This window comes from Gordionus sp. m RMFG-2023, chromosome 2 (assembly GCF_954871325.1).
Source record: "Gordionus sp. m RMFG-2023 chromosome 2, tfGorSpeb1-WG-v2, whole genome shotgun sequence".
NCBI lineage: Eukaryota > Metazoa > Nematomorpha > Gordioida > Chordodea > Parachordodidae > Gordionus > Gordionus sp. m RMFG-2023.
In genome coordinates, this window is record NC_088776.1 from 12,615,923 (window position 1) to 12,634,076 (window position 18,154).

Here is an 18,154-nt window from a genome sequence, read left to right on the forward strand (position 1 = left end):
TCTTTCACTTGTATCTGTTAAAATTGAAATTATCGGAACCCCAAGCCATTATATGCTGCATTTAAATCAGAGACCTGCAGAGGTACCCTTTGCACGGCCCGGCCCGGATTAAAAAATTTTCGGCCCGGCAAGGCCGATTTTTTTTTCAAAAATTTTTTACAGCCCGGCCCGGGTTTAAAAATTTTAGGCCCGTCCCGGATATTTAAAAAAAATTTTTAGGCCCGGCTTGGAATTTTTTAAAATTATATTCGACCTGGTATATACAAAAAATTCATTTATTTTGTATTTTATCATATTTTTCGGCGAGTATTATCATTTAATAAACAAGCTATAATGTTGTTAAACGGCTAGTTCTGAGCCACATTTTAAAAACGGCTAACTCAATATTTTCGCCAGAAAAATATTGAGTAAGCCTCGAAATTTCGATACTATATGTCTAGACCTTAGCTCCTTCTATGAGCAAAATTTTCAGGCTTGATATTTTTCTGGATAAAAAACTGAGTTAGCCGTTTTTAAAAATCGGCTCAAAACGAGCCGTTTAACAACACTAATATTTTATTTTTTTTATTCTAAACAGATATTTAGTATATTACAATTGATACTATAAAAAATTTGTGTAAATAATATTTTGAGAATATACTATATTAATTGTATTTATAAAAAAAATAAAATTGATATTTTAAGTAATAAAAAATATAACACATATTATATAATAATGTAATCAATCCTTTGCGTATTTATTCCATGGCAGGAAAACTACAATTATATTATGAAATAGATACGAGTGTTAGCTAGTGTTAACTTTCATCAAACATTATATTAATCATAACTATATTTAATTATTATAACCATATCTAATTAACGAATATAATAATTCATGTTGTATAAATTTTTTTAAAAATTACGGCCCGGCCCAGGTATTTAAAAAAAAAATTTCAGGCCCGGCCCGGGTTTTTTTTTAAGAAAAAATTTTCAGGCCTGGCCCGGGTATATTTTAAAATACCCAGCCTTGGTGGGCCGGGCTTAGGGCCAGGTCTGCAGGTCTCTGATTTAGACGGAGATTTGCTTACTTGTAGCTTTTTAAAATTATTTACTTCTTTTTTTTTAATTTAAATTTATTTAGTCATTAAACACAATGACGATACCCGACCTCGTCAAAACTTACAATAAAAACATGGGATTGCAAACGAAAAGTTACGTTCTATACGAATTATGGAAGAGGGAAGGGGATAAATTTATCTTTGATCAAGGTTCTTCAATATATTTTTTTTACATATTTTTGTTCATATTATATGCTCCCTCTAGTCATGCCGAGTATTGTTAAACGACTCAATTTACGATTTTCTGTCTGGCATTGCATGCACTATGTTAGAATATTTTTTTTCTTTCTCTCAATACTTTTAATAATCTCATGGCTCACTTTTTTTAAAAAATTATAAATTTCTTAGAAGAAACGGTATGTGTAATAAAATACAAATTATGCTATTAAGGGATACTTATTTTAAATAAATTTTTTTATGCTATTCTAGCAACATAGCAGTTTATTTCATTACAGACGTGATTGTAAATATTTCAATAGCAAGCAAGGATCAATTTAGCTTATATAATTTCAAAATTTCGATGGTGGAAGTTGTAAATATGGTAAAAGCACATCAAACAGTATGCCAAAATCTAACCGTTACAAAAAGGTTTTCTAGAAAATGTGAGAAAGTACCTACACATTATCAAGTGAAGAGATTAAAAAAAACCTAAAGACTCATTGGCCCAAATATAGCGATGAGAAGGGAAGATGTAAAATGCCAGGTTGCTTATTTACAACAAAAGGCTTGTCAGAAATGTGGAATGTTTTACACCCAAAAATAATTGTTTTATAGATTTTCATGAAAATTAAAAAGTTAATACATAATATGTGTTGTACTTAAATAAAATTATATATATAATTTAGAGTATAATAAAAATTATTGTGGAAAAAATTCAAATTTGTATTCTTTTATTGCATGTGTTCATTACACTTACCGTTCATCTTCTAAGAAATTTAGAAATTTTTATTAAAAAGTGAGCAATGAGATTATTAATAGTATCTAGAGAAAGAAAAAAATGTATTTTGGCAAAAAAAATATATATGCAATACAGGGTTAATAGTACTTACATTGTATAGATGTTTAATAAATAATTCTGTCCCTTGCGAGGTATCTTAGCCTAGTCCATAACTAAAGGGGGGGGGGGGGCACTTGGATTTTCTTTTCGCTTAAAACATACGGTAACAGATTAAATCATGGGGAAATTTTCATATATTATTTTTTTTTTTAATATTTTTTTTTAATTTATTTTTTTTAGATTGTCTGGATTTTGGTAGAAATTTTTGAATGTTACCTTTTTCTTTCAATTGGCGTATTTTTAGATTTTTTTTTTGATAAATAAATATCGTGTGGATTTTGAAGGAAATTTTTTGATACAATATCAAAGTTTTTTAAATTTAACATTTTACCTCTTTATGGATAACATAAATTTCACCAATATGTGTATTTCTTATACAAGGACCATGGCTTTTTTAAATTAAATTTTTAAATGATATAAATTTATATAGAACTATTTTTGTTTTTCCTTAAAAATATATATATCTATATTATCATTGTATATATGTTATGTTTATTCAAATAAATTGATTAATTATTTAGTATACCTATTTTTATTAAATTCTTAAATATACTCTGTTTTTCTAAATTCTTAAATATACTTTTTTTCTAAATTCTTAAATATACTCTTTTTTCTAAATTCTTAAATATACTCTTTTTTTCTAAATTCTTAAATATACTCTTTTTTTCTAAATTCTTAAATATACTTAAGATTTTTTTTAAATTTAAAAAAAATAATAAATAAAAAAATATATTTTAAAAAAAATAAATAAAAAAAAAATATTAAAAATAAATAAATTAAAAAAAAATAATATATGAAAATTTCCCCATGATTTAATCTGTTACCTATTTTTTATTTTTTCCCCCTTTAAGTAAAAATCTCATTACATGGCTGTATGTATAAATTTTGTCAGAATATTTATGAAATCTACATTTTATTTTAAAAAATTAAGTCTAATTATAAGTGTCAATTAAATACATTCATTAGTATGAAGCATTTTTGAAGAATATATTTTGTTGCAACTGTGGTCTTTTTATCTAACAAAAAAATTTTTGTGAATTTTATTTTACTCTTGATCATCTTATTGTTCTTCTGGAAAATTATAAAATAAAAGGGTCAAAAATAATATTATTAAAATATAAATATTGTCTAAAGTATAAAATCGTAACCCCAGGCAAAAATAATGTTTTGTAATTTTTTCTAAATTGAATGCACTATAAAATAAACTGTTAAAAAATGTGTAGGAAAATATAGAAACTATTTATGGAAATAAATGATATTTTTCTTTTTAATCTCTAAACTTATAGCATAAATTAAACTTTTTCGCGTGCATTATTAATTAAAATTCACAGTACACTTGATCATTTTTTTTACACAAAGAAAATCAATAATGAAGTACATAAGATGATATTAGGAATCTGCAATGCATGCCCGGTAATGGGTTGGGTCGGGTAACGTCCGAAAAAATTTATTTGGAACTGGCTGGGCATCCTTAAAGTAGAGATGCCCGCCACGCTTAATTCAGAAAAGAAAAATATTATTGCAAAGCCTAATTTTGTTTAAAATAATATTGTTATGATTATAATGATTAAATGAAGTCTGCTAGTATGATCATTCATTCATAAATACGATTTCTTTTTACTTTTCCTACATTTTGTGTTTATTGCTATAATAAGAAAATAATAAAAATAAATCCTCATCAATTTTCGGTTAGTTTTTCATAGGATATACTCCTGAATTTAAAAAACCTGACCGGACATCTTTTGTAAAAAAATTGGAACCGGAATCCACATATATATTTTTTTTGATAAGTAAATGATAACTCCTGTCAATTCAAGCCCAGGGTACCCAAAATATCTTAAAATTTTGAAAATAAAAGAGTTTTTATGATTACTTTATAAATTTTAACAATGTTCTGTTACAAAAAAAAGAGGCCATCAGCGAAAAAATGGATAACCTTATACATCAAGCTGGAAGTTTTAAATTATGGTTAGTGATCTCTTATATATTCTTATTGAATGAATACAAATCTGTTGTATTATTTTTTAATATTATTGTTAACATACATTATTGTGATGTAAATTTGTTTTTTTTAAAATAAATTATAAGGATTTTTTTTTATTTTAATATAGGGGCGTTGTTAGGTATTTATCCGCCATAAGAGGTAAAATGGCCGATTCGCTGGCTCCCTCTTTAACATCTTTATTGGTGAGGGGAAAACAGGTTGAAATTTTAGTTTTTATATTTCGATTCGTTTGAGCTTTCATGCCATTAAGGTATTTAATTATCAATCTAATATTTGTAAAAAAAAATGGCTTTTGAAAGTTTTTTTAAACTTTACTATGTATGCCATCATTACACATTCATAAAAGATGTCCATTGGGGTTTTTGGACAAGAGGAAGAGATAATCGATAAGCCCATCATGCCGAACGTCATTAAAGAAATCTTATACAGAATGACAATGCCTTATGACATTTATCAAGCTGTTCTGCAACAGGAATTACTGCTCTACGTAGCCGGAATTATCAATACTAAACCATTTCTTTTTCAGGGGATATTAACTATTAGGCTTGGGTATATCTATTTTTTGTTAGGGCAGCCATGTTATACAAAATATTTTCTAAAGAAAAGTATCTCATAATTTAGTTAAATTGGAATTGCTTGTAATTTAAGAAAAGGGGGGGGGGGGGGGTTGCTTTTTATTTTAATAAAATAATTTACCGCATATTTGTGCTATATAACCGGAAGTGTAACCTTTTTTATTTTTATAGTCTCCAGTTTCATTTCTGGTATAAATTTAATGACCAAGTTCAAAATAAAAATCATATATACCTAGTCTTTACTTAATCTATAACTTGTTTTTTTTAACATTATTATCTTTGAAATATCAAGGATTTTTTTTTATTTAAATGAATTCCCCCACCCCGTTAAATTTCAGTTGGTTGATTCACGCGATTGAAACAGAAATTCAACATGAAACGCCACCATGCTCCGAAAAAATAGTAAGATTTTTTTTTCAGCGAACTAATTATAATTAATAAATATAATTTAAATATTTTTTCGTTGGTTTTATTAACCATACGACTAGATTTTAAATTATTTTTTGAGATTTTTGATCTGATGACATAATGAGCAAAAATTGAACAATATCAAACTCTTCAACAAACGCTATAAATCAAATATTCTTTCTCTTAATTTGTCAAATTTAACTACATCCGTTTCATTCACTGCATCGCCGATACGGTTTTATTTCCCTAACCTCTATCACATTTTTAAAATAATTTATTTTTTTTATACTAAGATTTTTTCTTCTTTTAATTTCGTTTACCTTACTATTTGTATTATATTTGTATAATGAAGTAAATTAAAATTTATTGGAAGATATTTATTTATTTTTATAAAAAAAATGAGATAGATCTGCATTAGGCCTATTCAAATCAGAGACCTTCGTGGATCTTAGTTTTTGAGCATGCCCAGACCCGCAGTAAAAAAAAAATTTGGACCCATGCCCGCCCCATATTTAATATCAAAAAAAATCCCAAGCCCATATCCTAAATTTAAATTTATTGTATTAATTTTAATGATAATAAACAATATTTAAGTTTATTTAGGCAATCATTTTGTTTACAATACTGAAATTAATTAGAATAAAAAAATTGCAACATTTTTTTAAGTAGCAACTGTTTTAAATAAACTAAATTTTAATCATTTTATCCCTCACCCTCCAAGCCTCAGTACGCTAGAAAATATCCCATACCCGGTCCATGAAGGTTTCTAATTCAAATACGACTCAAATAATTAATTATCGTATTCGATTATTTTAAACGGATTGAAAAATTTATTATTCGATTCATGTTCGTTTTGAATTGGCCTATTCGCATTGAACCATGAATCGAAATGAAGTTGCATTTACAAATCGCGATGAAGATTTTAATTATTTAAAAAAATATTCCATTTTAGTGTTTAGGGTCACTCTATATTAACATATAATTATTTTAAAAGAACATACAATTTTATAATATGTATCTTAAAAAAAATTAAAAACATAAACTTCAATAGATGTTGCACAATCTAGCGCCTAGTATAATTAAAGAACTATTATACGAAGTACTCTCCACCAATAAAATTAGTGACGAGTAAATATACTCCTTTTTTTCTTTTTTAACTGACTACATTTTACTGCGATATTTGGGGTTTGGAATTTGCGGGAATCAGTTTCTCACAATTTAAATCATTTAACTGAGGGGGAATTTTTATATTTGTAAAATTTGATTTGACTTTATAGTTTTTATAAGGTGTAGCTAACCTACAACTATATGAATTTTTTTGAAGTACTTTTAATTTGTATTGATTTTTTTATACAATAAACTCAAATAGTTCATGAATAATATGTCTTATATCAACTATAAATTAGAAGGTAGGTATAGAAAGAGAGAGAGAGGTAGCGCCATGAATTAAGTTAAAGGTTCAAATCAAAAGCCTATTTTATTTTTGACTCATTTTAAAATTTGTATATATATTTTTTTTGAACAGTCATTTTTCAGCATGTCACGAGGATGGTACCAAAGTTAAACATGAAATTCTGACTGAGCCAAGGTTAATTACTCCATTTGGGCACGTTCCTGATTATAATAAATCCACTCCTTCGACATCGCCAGATAGGAAATCTATTGGTCTTAATAGAAGGTCCCACTTCTTGTTATTTAATTAGATTTAAGATGAATGGATTAGCATTATTTAACTATAAATTTCTAAGAATCGATATAGAAATTTTCCGGTCACCAATAAAATTTAATTAGTGTGATATTTAGATTGTTAAAATTTATAAAAATATGTTCTTAGACTAAGGAAATATTTTACCTATAAAAAATGTTTTTATTTTCGAGATACATAAGTAACATATTTAATTTTTTTTTAAAGTAAAATAATTTCGGAAATTTATTGATAAAATACTTCATGAGAACATATTTTTTTAGAAATTATTTGTGATTAGCATTTAAAAAAATTTTTACCCCTATTTATTTTTGTTATTCAATAGTTCCAAAAAAACCTCAAAACTAACGCATATTTGAAGAAAAATTATTTAAAAAATTTTTTGTAGCTCCCTTAAATTTAACGATCCTTTTTTAAATTTACTATTCATTTTGATTAATTTGCGGATATCCGAGGAGGACACGCTTTTTTAACGCGCCAGGTATGGAGGAATCCTTAAAAGCATTTTTGAAATATTATATATTGCTGGAATTTTCTAACATGTGTAAGCACCTCTTATAAATTTTAGACAATTTTGAGCTCAAATATTAACAAATATCTGGGAAATTAAAAATGTCTTGGTAAAATTATCCGAAATTTAGTTGGAGTTACAATTCTTTCAAATTTACCTCTTTAAAAAATTAAGAAACACGCGTCTTAAATGATCTAAATATTCTTCAATGCCCTAGTGTAACCCTGCAAAACCGAATTATACTAAATTCCTTTAAAGAAAGATTTCTTATTTAGATGCGGCCTCTATTTTATTAAAAATAGCTTGTTTACGTATTTATTTATCGTTAAAAATGAAGATTTTGATATATAATAAAAAAAAAATTTAATTGACCAATTAATAAACAAAACAAAGTTTCAACACCAAAGTGTATTTTTTTTTAAAAAAATTCGAGTATTACAATGAACCTTATTATTTTTTAAAGGCTTATTAATTTTTTTTATCTTTATGGTTTATTGGCGGTTCCAGGTTTACCCGGGTAAGCTACCTCGATTCCTCTCCATTTTGTACGATCGTCGCTAATTCTAAGTCCCATTGTTTTTATGTCACCCATTATCCTTTCCATCCACGTCTTTGTTTGTCCTCCTCTAGGCCTTGATAGAGAAATAATTAAATATATAAGATCTAATTTTAGATATGGTCTGTTACCAGTTTGGATCCGGTACAGTTATAGTTTTTAGTATTCATATTTATAAATTTTAAAAAAAAATGGAAATCTATTAATAAAACATTTTTTTTAGGTCGAAAGTAATTTTTTTAAAATTTTATTATTTGGCGAAAGGAGGTATAGTCAACACTATGGTACTCAAATTTTCTAGCACACATAATTATGTTTAAATATTGTTATAACTTAAGAATATATGACGAGATATTACATTTTTAATTTTTTGGAAAACAACTGAGATATTTATTCTTATAAAAATTATACAAATATTTATTAATGAAATTGTATTCTACTATTTTTTTAAAGTTCTATATTCATAAAGTATAACTATCACGTATTTAAAATTGATAATATAGTCTTAATGTGATCTTAAACGATTAATATAAAAAATGGATATAAACTAACAATTGAAAAGGAATCCGAGATGCTACACTCCCCCCAGAACCTTGCTTTCTTGCCCAGAAACTAGGGCTTAGTCTTCCCCTAATGCTCGTGAAGAGACATAAAAATACGAATTTAACTATATTTTAAAAATTAAGTTCTATAATTTTTTTAATATTTTATCTAAATGTCAAAGTAAATAATATTTTATCACTTAAAATTTATTGGTGAATGTTTGATTCCGTGTAGTTTCTTTTGAATTAATTATGTTAAAATTTAATCCAATGAATAGGAATATACCATTGGACCGGGCTGACATTTCATCTTTAAAATATCGGTTATCGGCCGATATTATAAAAATATTCATGAATATAAACTTAACTGATCATTATAATATATTTAAATGACTTATGTTTTGATATAGTTAAATTATTATAAAAAGTATATGAGACGAGTATTTAATGCATTAAAAATTAAAACTATTAGTATGTTTACAGAATACAAAATCCGATATGATATCGGATCGGTAATTGGCCGATATCAATTTTACATCGGATTGACCTCCAAAAAGTGGTATCGGTGCACCCCTACCAATTAGTTTTGGGAGTGATGCAAATGGCTTAACCCGAAATTAAATATTTTTAAATTTTTTATAGAAATTATCTTTCTCTCTAATCGTATTTTTTATATCCCAAATAATTATTTAACAAAAGTCCCATGAGAAGGCGAATTCTTGAGGGTTCTCTCAATAGGGTTCCTAGCGACTTGTACCAGCGAGTATGGGATGTTTTACAAAAGACCCCCATGGGTATAACCGTTCATGGTCGACATTTACCTCAGCAACCAATACTTTCTGAAATGACCAGAACAGAAAGCAATTTCTCGCTCACCATTGAAAGGCTATTATGTCAAGATCCTGACCCAGCTCATAGACAGATTGTGGTCGAGTTATTTATGGTGGCATCCACTATCTTGGAGAGGAACCCCGAACTCTCATTCAGAAACTGTGAACTCAATGTCGATAAGGTTAGCTCGTTTACTTTATGAATGTTTTTAAGTGGATCATCCTTTTTCGCCATCCTATAATTGAAAAAAAAAGGTTATTAAATTTGAGGGGTGGAGAAGAAAGCAGATAATCTATTAATTTGTGAATATTATATGGTAAGATTTATGTAAATAATCCTATAAATTGGATTTTTTATTTAATCGGAAATATTTAACGATCATTTATAATAGAATTACTAAGAAATATATTTATTTTTCTTTCTAGAAAAGATGGTAATTATTATTTTTTAAATCAATTCAAATTTTATGATTTTCTATTTTTTGGTTATATGATTGATGCCATATTTATTTCATAGATTATTTGGGAAGCATATACCTATTTCAAAAAAGAAAGGCTTTTGCAAAATGTCCCCAGTTCCCATCATCTACCATCTATAATAGAAATCGATGATGAAAAAATTGATCTTAAACCCAAAAAAGAAGCCACGCTTAATGATGACATGGTGGATTTCTATGACACACCTCCTAATACACCCAATGGCACCATGTTGTTTTTAGCCAAGGCTCTTATAAATATCTTGCTAAGCAGTCAAAATGTGATGGAGGGTAGGATAAGTGAAGAGAGAAGTAACTCTAATGAGTGCAATGTCAATTAAACATCAAATAAAAAAATTGCAAAATAAATCAATAGATAGAATTGTAAAAGTTAATTTGATCAATATTTTAAGGAACAAAAAAACTTTAAGGTCAATGCAAATTATCTAATCTTAATCAATTTATAAAATATATACTATTATCTACAAAATTAAACATTTATAGTTTTAAATTATTCTGAAAGATTATTCATATGGCAAATTATTATTTATATAGCTAAGATTTATATTAGATTTGATTAGTGTAATTGGATATATATTGTTATACAAATCGCGAATAAATCTTTATTAGTATTTATTTATAAATACAGAGATAAAAATTTTGCCTAAAAATATAATATGTTATTTAACAAAACAAATTATTTTGCATAAAAATATAATGTTATTTAACAAAACAAATTATAAGACATTGTAAATCAAATTATTACTAACTTAATATATGCAGGTAGTTTACAGGATTGTATGAAATTATCTATAAATATATAAAAAATGTGAGAATACTTTAAAATTTTGGAATTGTTTGCAATTTGTAAATGACTAGATTCATGTATATTAAGTAAAACTTTAAAAAATTAGCTACAATCAAAAATTAAGAAGTCAAAAATTGTGTTATGCTCTGTGCAATAAGCTCTGGAGTATTCATATGTAAATGATGTGTGCCTGGATACTCCTTCATCAGAAATTTAGATCCTAAAATTTTTTTTAACAATGATTCATATTCAATGTATTTTGCCTCACTTATAATTTCACCCTTTATATGACTATTTTTCCCTAAAATTACATAAGTAGGGCATTTAAGTTTATTCAAAAAGAGTTTCCAATGATCATCAGAAAAATACATTGGTGTTTTATAGTGAAGTCTTATGTCTCTATTCATTTTATAAGTATTGGCATCATCTATGTTTTGAGTCATACCTCTTTGTAACATAATTTTGGCTGATTTTTCATTTAATGATTGAAATTCCAATAATCTTTTGATAGCATTATCATAGGTATAAGGTTTATCTCCAATGTCTGGATCATTTTCATATATAAAATTCATTTTAAGACTTTGTTGTAATATATCATAACACTTATCTACAGGATAATTATAAGGTGCAACAACATCTAAGCTAACACATTTTTCAATTTTGTCTGCAAATAATGAAGCATACAATAAGCATACCCCAGCTCCCATGCTATGGCCAATTAGTGATATTTTTTCATTTTCATGATCCCATTTCATAAATTTTATAACTCTAGCTAATTCGAATATCCAATTAGTAAAATAATACTGAGATCCATTAGGTAAATGACTAGATTTTCCATGTCCTGATAAATCTATAGCTAGAAATGTTATATTTTGGGGCAATAAGCTAATTAATGGGTCAAAGGAATTTGCATTATCTAACCAACCATGAACACATAAAACTTTTTTTGATTTTAAGTCATTATTCCATAATTTTCCAGCAATGTGACCCCAAGGAACAGGTATTTCAACTTCTTTATATGGACTATAAAGATTGATATGGTTTGTCTCCTATTAATAATTTATACATAAACAAAATATAATAATTTACATAAAATTTTTTGGACATAAATGCTTTATTCAAAATTAAATGTGATCGGTTAATATATATACGAATAAGACTTAGATTAAGCATAAAACTACATGGTAATTAATATAGATAAATAATCATACCATATTATAAAAATGGAGTTGTTAAAAACATCGACGTTGATGGTTGACAATAAAAATAGAGGGCGTTAATATTTTATAGAAGACTATTTATATAAATGTTTGGGACGGCATAAATCCAAATAATATTCTTTCTTTTCTTTATTTTGAATCTAATATAATAGCTTCTTTATGTTATCTTTAAATTTTATTTAGAATTTATTGAAAAACATTTATATAAAACCTTAAACACAAGGAAAATAATTGAAAAAATAGAAGCGTAAAAATTTTATTCTTTTTTCATTTTTAACATTGACAAAAATTCTGTGTGTATTGTTGGAAAATTATTAAAATTTTCAAAAGCTATTATTTAAAGAGTTTAGATAATAGCCTGGCTCTTGAATTTTCTATTTAGAGGCCAGACTCTATATTTACCCTATTTATATTCATTATAATAATATATTGAATTGCTATTAATTTTTTTAAGGTCGACGTATATCAGGTATAGTCTCACTAGGGAATTAGAAGTTGAAACTACATCAATAATCCATTATACTATATTTTTAATTATAGCTCATTTAAATAATCATATGAGAAATGTACATAATATCAACTTGCAATCAAATTCTTTGTTAAAAATAGAATATCAATATCCCTCACTAAATATTAATTTAGCATTAACAGTTGAAGCTTAATTTACTTTTATTATTTAAATTATTATATAACCCTAATTAAATAAATATTAGTTTAATATTAACAAATTTAATATTGAAATTAGCCGAGTTCAAGATTACTAATCAACTATATTATTGATTTTTAAATTTAATTATCATACCTCTTCCTAAAATTATTTTCAAGATCCAACTCCAAATAGTATAAGAGATTTATTTATAAAAAGTAAGTAGACATATAGTTTATAATCCTCTATTATATATAATTGGCTATAAAATATTAGGTAAAATGCCACTTTTACAGACGTTGACAGTTATAAATATATTACAGTCAATATTTTAATAAATTTTACTAATAAATGCTTTTGATAATAAATATAAGTAATAATTCGCATTCAAATATTTAACGCCATCTATTTATTATTTAATATCTTATTCTACTTCCCACAATAGATGTAATAAATTATATATATTTCTTTTTTACGTGTTTTGGAAAGATATTTTTTCTTATTTGAAAAACAGTTTTGATTTAAATTTTTAATACGAGTATATTTTTGATATTTTTACAAACTACTTAGATATAATAAACCAACTAGAGGTGGTGCGACAATATATAAAAATCTTAATTGCTTTTGTCATATCACTCAGGTTCTTATTTTATAATTACAAAATGTTTTATTTCTAATATGGCATCCCTGCCGTGTAAATAACTTAAGGCTTCAATATATTTGCATAATTTCTAAAGATGTGTTTTTGTTTTATCAATTTATGATCTAACATAATAAATTCTGATATGAGTTAACATCGTTTTAGTGTCATGGCTATGACTGCAAATTATCCAGCATCTATTATTTGTGTGGCTATGTAATTTAAGATTATTTCTACAGCTGCTGAGCATATTTTATAAGCAATATCAACATTGTACTCGTTTATATATCATTAAAAATGGAAGATAATCTTTTATAAATTTAATATCTCACAATAATTTTCTCGATTATTTATCTAGTTTCCATCATGTCATCTAAGAGGAAGCTCAAATAACCATATAGTTTTATGATTTAGATTGGCAGTTTATATTCTTCAAGAATCGTTGATTTGGTTAGGCCTATAAGTTTTTCCTTATTAGTCCATTCTATAAAACATTGTCTAAAATGTTAACAGAGAGTTATATTAGTTTCACTACATTTTGTCAATGAGATGTTAAGAATTATATTATCGCATTATGTGGTTTTTAAAAACTATTATCAATTGAGGCATATGTATAAATTAATTAACCTTTTTTATCACTTGTAATTCCTTAGAAGCAAAATTATTTTAAATCAGCAATCGAAAATATTTTATACTGTAATAAATAGATTTTGTATTAAAAAATATTAATTTTAGAAATGTCTTGTATTATTTTAATTATTTATATGCTAGTTTATTTTGTATGCATAATATAATAAATGACAAAATAGACAAAATAATTGTTCAGAGTTAGCAAATTTAAAAAAAGTATAATATATTAATATAAAACCCGGAAATTTTTTTTAGTTGAGCTCCCTGAGATTGTAAAGGCTAGCGACGCCCCTGAACTACAGAGATAATAAATGGGGGTCAAGAGAAATTTTCTAACTTCTATTAGACATCGAATTCCTTCATCCACATAAGGGTTAGCGAAATTTTATTAACCAATCTTAAAGAATTCTAAATAGAAGCTAAATACAATTGCTAGCTCATGATACGCCGCTAATATAATATTAGCCACCAGATATATGATATAACATTTTATTACAAAATACAATAAAATGATTTATAGCAATAGGTACTTAGCACATATAATTAATTTCATTTTGAAGCTCTGGATTCATTTCAAGATTAGGAAAAATTGATATACTTATGAAAATGCTACATAGAAGTCCTAAACTAAATCAAGAATATATGGTTATGTGGTGGAACTAGAATTCGAATGGGCGTCGCAACTAAATGGAATAGTAGATATTTAATGATATCGATAACAAGGCATATTCATTTGCGGATTTTATTTCTGGAATATAAATGGATTTTTATAAAATTTTAGTCTTAAATATCCAAAATAATCATAAGTACGAAATTAGATGTGGACATATCCTCACCACCCCCACCAGGGGCAAACCCATCCAAACAATAAAGCAGGCATGGCAATAGCCCCGAGTCATCATAATTAACTATTTTAAGAATCGCCGAACTTTCATTCTTGTGTATTGACTTTGATTTCCTTTTTTTACGATTTCAATTTTTTTTTTGTGGATTTTCATTTTGCTAATTTGTATTTCCTTTTTTTGGGGCTTAAGTGAATCGTAAGTTTTGAATCCAGCTACTAGTTTGGTGGAACAATTTTTTCTAAAACCAACTTTTTAGACGGTTATCTAAATATGGGAAAGGTGTAATAAAAAATAATATAATAATATTTGAATTTTACGACTAAATATCCAAAATAATTTTAAGTATTAGATATGAATAAATCATCTTCCCTGTGAGACCAGTTTATTTCTAAAACTAACCTTGGACGAGATTAGTTCAAAAGTTAAAAAGTTATCCTTAAACTTTTTATTTATTATTATTTGATTTTGTATTCGATTATAGAAGATTTCTTTATAATATATATTTATTTAAAAAACCAATTAAATGTTGTTTACAGTAAATTACAATTTTTAAAATTAAGGCAATATTATTATTATTAGTAAAGTAAAATGTAGGTGGCAGGAAGCATTTATGGAATAGTGACTAGATTTTCAAATATATTGTTTTTAGAGATAAAAATTTGTGCAAGCCGATTATAAAGTCATAATATTTAATCTGCAAGCTTTATTACTTTATTAAATTTTTCAATTTTAAGAATCGTTTTATCGTTTTATTCTATTTTCTATGTTTTTTTTCCCGTGGCTATTTTTTTTGGAATCAAAAAAAATAATACAAGTGTCTTCCTTAAACTGTATTTTGAGTGATACTAATTAAAAATATCCTCTCAGTTTTGAAAGTCATCTTAATTAATTAAACTCAATTCCTAATTCAATTTCTTTTAAAACAACCAAATAATCTGCTAAAATTCATAAAAGTCTTATTCGTTGTTATGTCAGAAAATCTTGATACATTAAAAATTTGTATTGGTAAAAAAAATTACTTTTGAATGACATTTCTTCCAACATTTACACGAAAATAAAATTTATTAGAGGCAATCCCCCTATAGCTTACCTCTTAAATCCAAAAATGTTTTTACTTATCTCGTAGCATTTTTTGCTGAGCAGAAATATATCTTTCACATTGATAATATATCTTCAATTATATTATTTTCGTTAGAGACAATGATCAAGAAATTTATATTTGTTGAAAATATGATGTTATTATAATTTTTTGTAACTGAGACTTTCTTCATTTGTGAGATTGTATGGATTATTTTCTTCTAAGGATAGTCAATTATCTTTTTGATGGCTATAATTTTAAATTATATATTTGTCACTTTATATGAAAATTTTTATGTTTGAAATGACCATTAATATCCCTTCATTGAAGCTTGACAAATAGGATATTGGAATTTGACTTTATATTAGGTTTTTATTACTTTTCTTTAGTAAATCTTTACTGAAATCTTAATTTAACATGTTTTAAATATATATTTTTATGAATTAAAAAAATTCAAAAAAGTTATTGTTACTTTTCTATTAGATCTTTACTAAAATCTTAATTTAACATGGGTACAGTTACCCATTTGCCTTAAAAATAGTTTAAATTACGATTAGCATAGTATATATCTTTACATCTTAATATAACATACTTTCAATAATATTTTTATCCACTTGCATCAAAAAAATTCGAAAAGGTTTAAAAATAAAGATTATGATAATTATCATTTTTTATGGTACATCTTCATTGAAATTTTAATTTAACATGTTTACATGCAATATATATTATCTTTGTAGATCATTGATCAAAAATATTTTTAAATAAAGGATCTTCAAATTTTGTAATTATCACGAACATTCAAGATCTTTGCTCATTTATTTAAAAAAATAAAAAATATCAAATTTTATACTCTTCAAAGAAGGATTTTGAAGATCACTCATAGTTTTTTTTGAAATAAAAGATCTTCAAATTTTACAACCTCAAATTAGATTTGTTGGACCACAAGTGCTTATCTAGCCTTTACAATCTCAGGCGTAGATCAAAAATTTTTTTATTAGATTATTTTCAAATTAACCTTTTTATTTTATTTTTAAAGGTTCAATAAATAAATTTCAAAATTTTAAAGGGGCGATTCAAATTTTTCAGAAGGCTCTAGCTCCTGTGCCCCCCCCACTCCCCATCAGTGACTCTATAACGACTCAAATTGAGCCGTATAAAAACACTATTTCAAAGATCTTGCTAAATTTTTGGGAGAGATCTTGATCAAAAATTTTCAAAGAAGATCTTTTGTACAACTCTGACTAAAATAATCTTAAAAGTTAAAATTTTTAGATTTTTTTTACTTTTTAATTGGCAGATATATTTTATTCCATTTGTTATTTTCAGAATAAATTCAAGAAAAAAGTTATTTCTGCTTAAAGTAAGTAGTCAAGTAGCAGAAAGGTTATATAATTTGTCTATCATTTCAAAATATGATTTTAAGTAATAATTATCAACAACTTAAAATAAAAAGATCATTTCGATATATATATATATACAAAATAATAATGAACAAAATTGAATAAGGTAGTATAAAATTTCACAAAAATTGAAATAAAATATAAATTAGAAAGTGAAAACAAAAATAATTTTAATTTGATTTGAATAACATATAAAAATAAGTTTTATATTTAAAACTCCTTGTTATCACATCAAATTTTATTTTTAAAATAAGATTTTTTATGGTAGTAAATTACAAAATCTATACTTACAAAAGATTTTTTAAAATAGATTTTGTTATTTATAGATAAAATCAGCGTCTACATAATTAGGAAAGGGGGCAGGAGGGGGTAGAAAAAATTTGCATCTAATATTTTGAGGGGTGTAGGCCCCTTTAAAGGGAGTAGGATAAATATTGGGGAGTTATCTATTAAATTTTTAAACGAAGTAGGGCAAAATATATTGCTGTAAAAATGAATGCTTTTATTATAAGCCTATTATAATATAAGATATTACTAATCATCGACCAAATCTATATATAGCATAAAATCATAGACAATATTTTACATATAAAACTTTCTGCTATCCTTTTTGTAATATAGGGTTAGACATTCTCAGCAAACACTTATTCATTCCAAACAATTTACTCAAATAATGCATTCACTGTAAATGATGGGATGGGGTTTTTTAATTAAATTCACCATAAATAACTCTTTTATCTTCACAATATTTTGATTGTTGTTAATAAAACTAAATAATTTAATTATTTTTAAAATTTATGAAGAGAGTATTATTATAATTAAAAGTGTGAAATTAATAATGTATAGGGGAGTAGGCATAGATTTTTGAGGGGGGTGTTTACCCAGTAAAAATCTTGTCCTAAAAACGCTGGATAAAATTTTATTAAAAACATTCGTCTATTCATTACAGATTTTTGTTCAAAAATTTAAGATATTTTTCAAACTCTGGAATGACTTTAATATTCTTAAGTATAATTATAATGGGATAATCCTTTCTATCTTCTATGAATGATATCTCCAGACTTACATAATATTATTTTGGTTAAAATCTTAATCAGACCATTTTTATAAATCTATCCAAAT

General features: G+C 25.7%; 2 protein-coding genes across 4 annotated transcripts in view; one reads left to right on the forward strand and one right to left on the reverse strand.

Moving 5' to 3' along the window:
- The window catches only part of LOC135925221 (probable phosphorylase b kinase regulatory subunit beta), a 32,273-nt gene extending 21,955 nt beyond the window's left edge, over positions 1 to 10,318 (forward strand). The window contains exons 20-28 of the mRNA XM_065460443.1: positions 1,124 to 1,250; positions 4,068 to 4,125; positions 4,269 to 4,359; positions 4,509 to 4,711; positions 5,076 to 5,139; positions 6,197 to 6,273; positions 6,671 to 6,823; positions 9,159 to 9,471; positions 9,807 to 10,318. Of these exons, the coding sequence (XP_065316515.1) occupies positions 1,124 to 1,250; positions 4,068 to 4,125; positions 4,269 to 4,359; positions 4,509 to 4,711; positions 5,076 to 5,139; positions 6,197 to 6,273; positions 6,671 to 6,823; positions 9,159 to 9,471; positions 9,807 to 10,106 (1,386 nt within the window). The 3' untranslated portion in view covers positions 10,107 to 10,318. The remainder of the gene's footprint in view (positions 1 to 1,123; positions 1,251 to 4,067; positions 4,126 to 4,268; positions 4,360 to 4,508; positions 4,712 to 5,075; positions 5,140 to 6,196; positions 6,274 to 6,670; positions 6,824 to 9,158; positions 9,472 to 9,806) is intronic.
- Positions 10,319 to 10,484: 166 nt separating this feature from the next.
- LOC135925222 (probable serine hydrolase) lies at positions 10,485 to 11,840 on the reverse strand. Of its 3 annotated transcripts, XM_065460445.1 has the most exons (3): positions 11,785 to 11,804; positions 11,663 to 11,732; positions 10,485 to 11,622 (listed from the first exon to the last, which is right to left on the reverse strand). In XM_065460445.1, exons 2-3 carry the CDS (start codon positions 11,678 to 11,680, stop codon positions 10,693 to 10,695), a joined length of 948 nt encoding a protein of 315 aa, XP_065316517.1. In that variant the 5' UTR covers positions 11,681 to 11,732; positions 11,785 to 11,804; the 3' UTR covers positions 10,485 to 10,692. The 3 variants fall into 3 exon arrangements, with proteins under 3 accessions (XP_065316517.1, XP_065316516.1, XP_065316518.1); XM_065460444.1 differs by lacking the exon at positions 11,785 to 11,804 and having other exon boundaries at positions 11,663 to 11,781; XM_065460446.1 differs by lacking the exon at positions 11,663 to 11,732 and having other exon boundaries at positions 10,486 to 11,622; positions 11,785 to 11,840.
- Between the last annotated feature and the right edge of the window lie 6,314 nt (positions 11,841 to 18,154).

Coding starts and splice junctions, on each gene's coding strand:
- LOC135925222 (XM_065460444.1), bottom strand. CDS start 11,746: ATGCTTAATCTAAGTCTTATTCGTATATATATTAACCGATCACATTTA. Junction 11,623..11,662: donor TTATGTCCAAAAAATTTTAT/GTAAATTATTAT, acceptor AATTATTAATAG/GAGACAAACCATATCAATCT.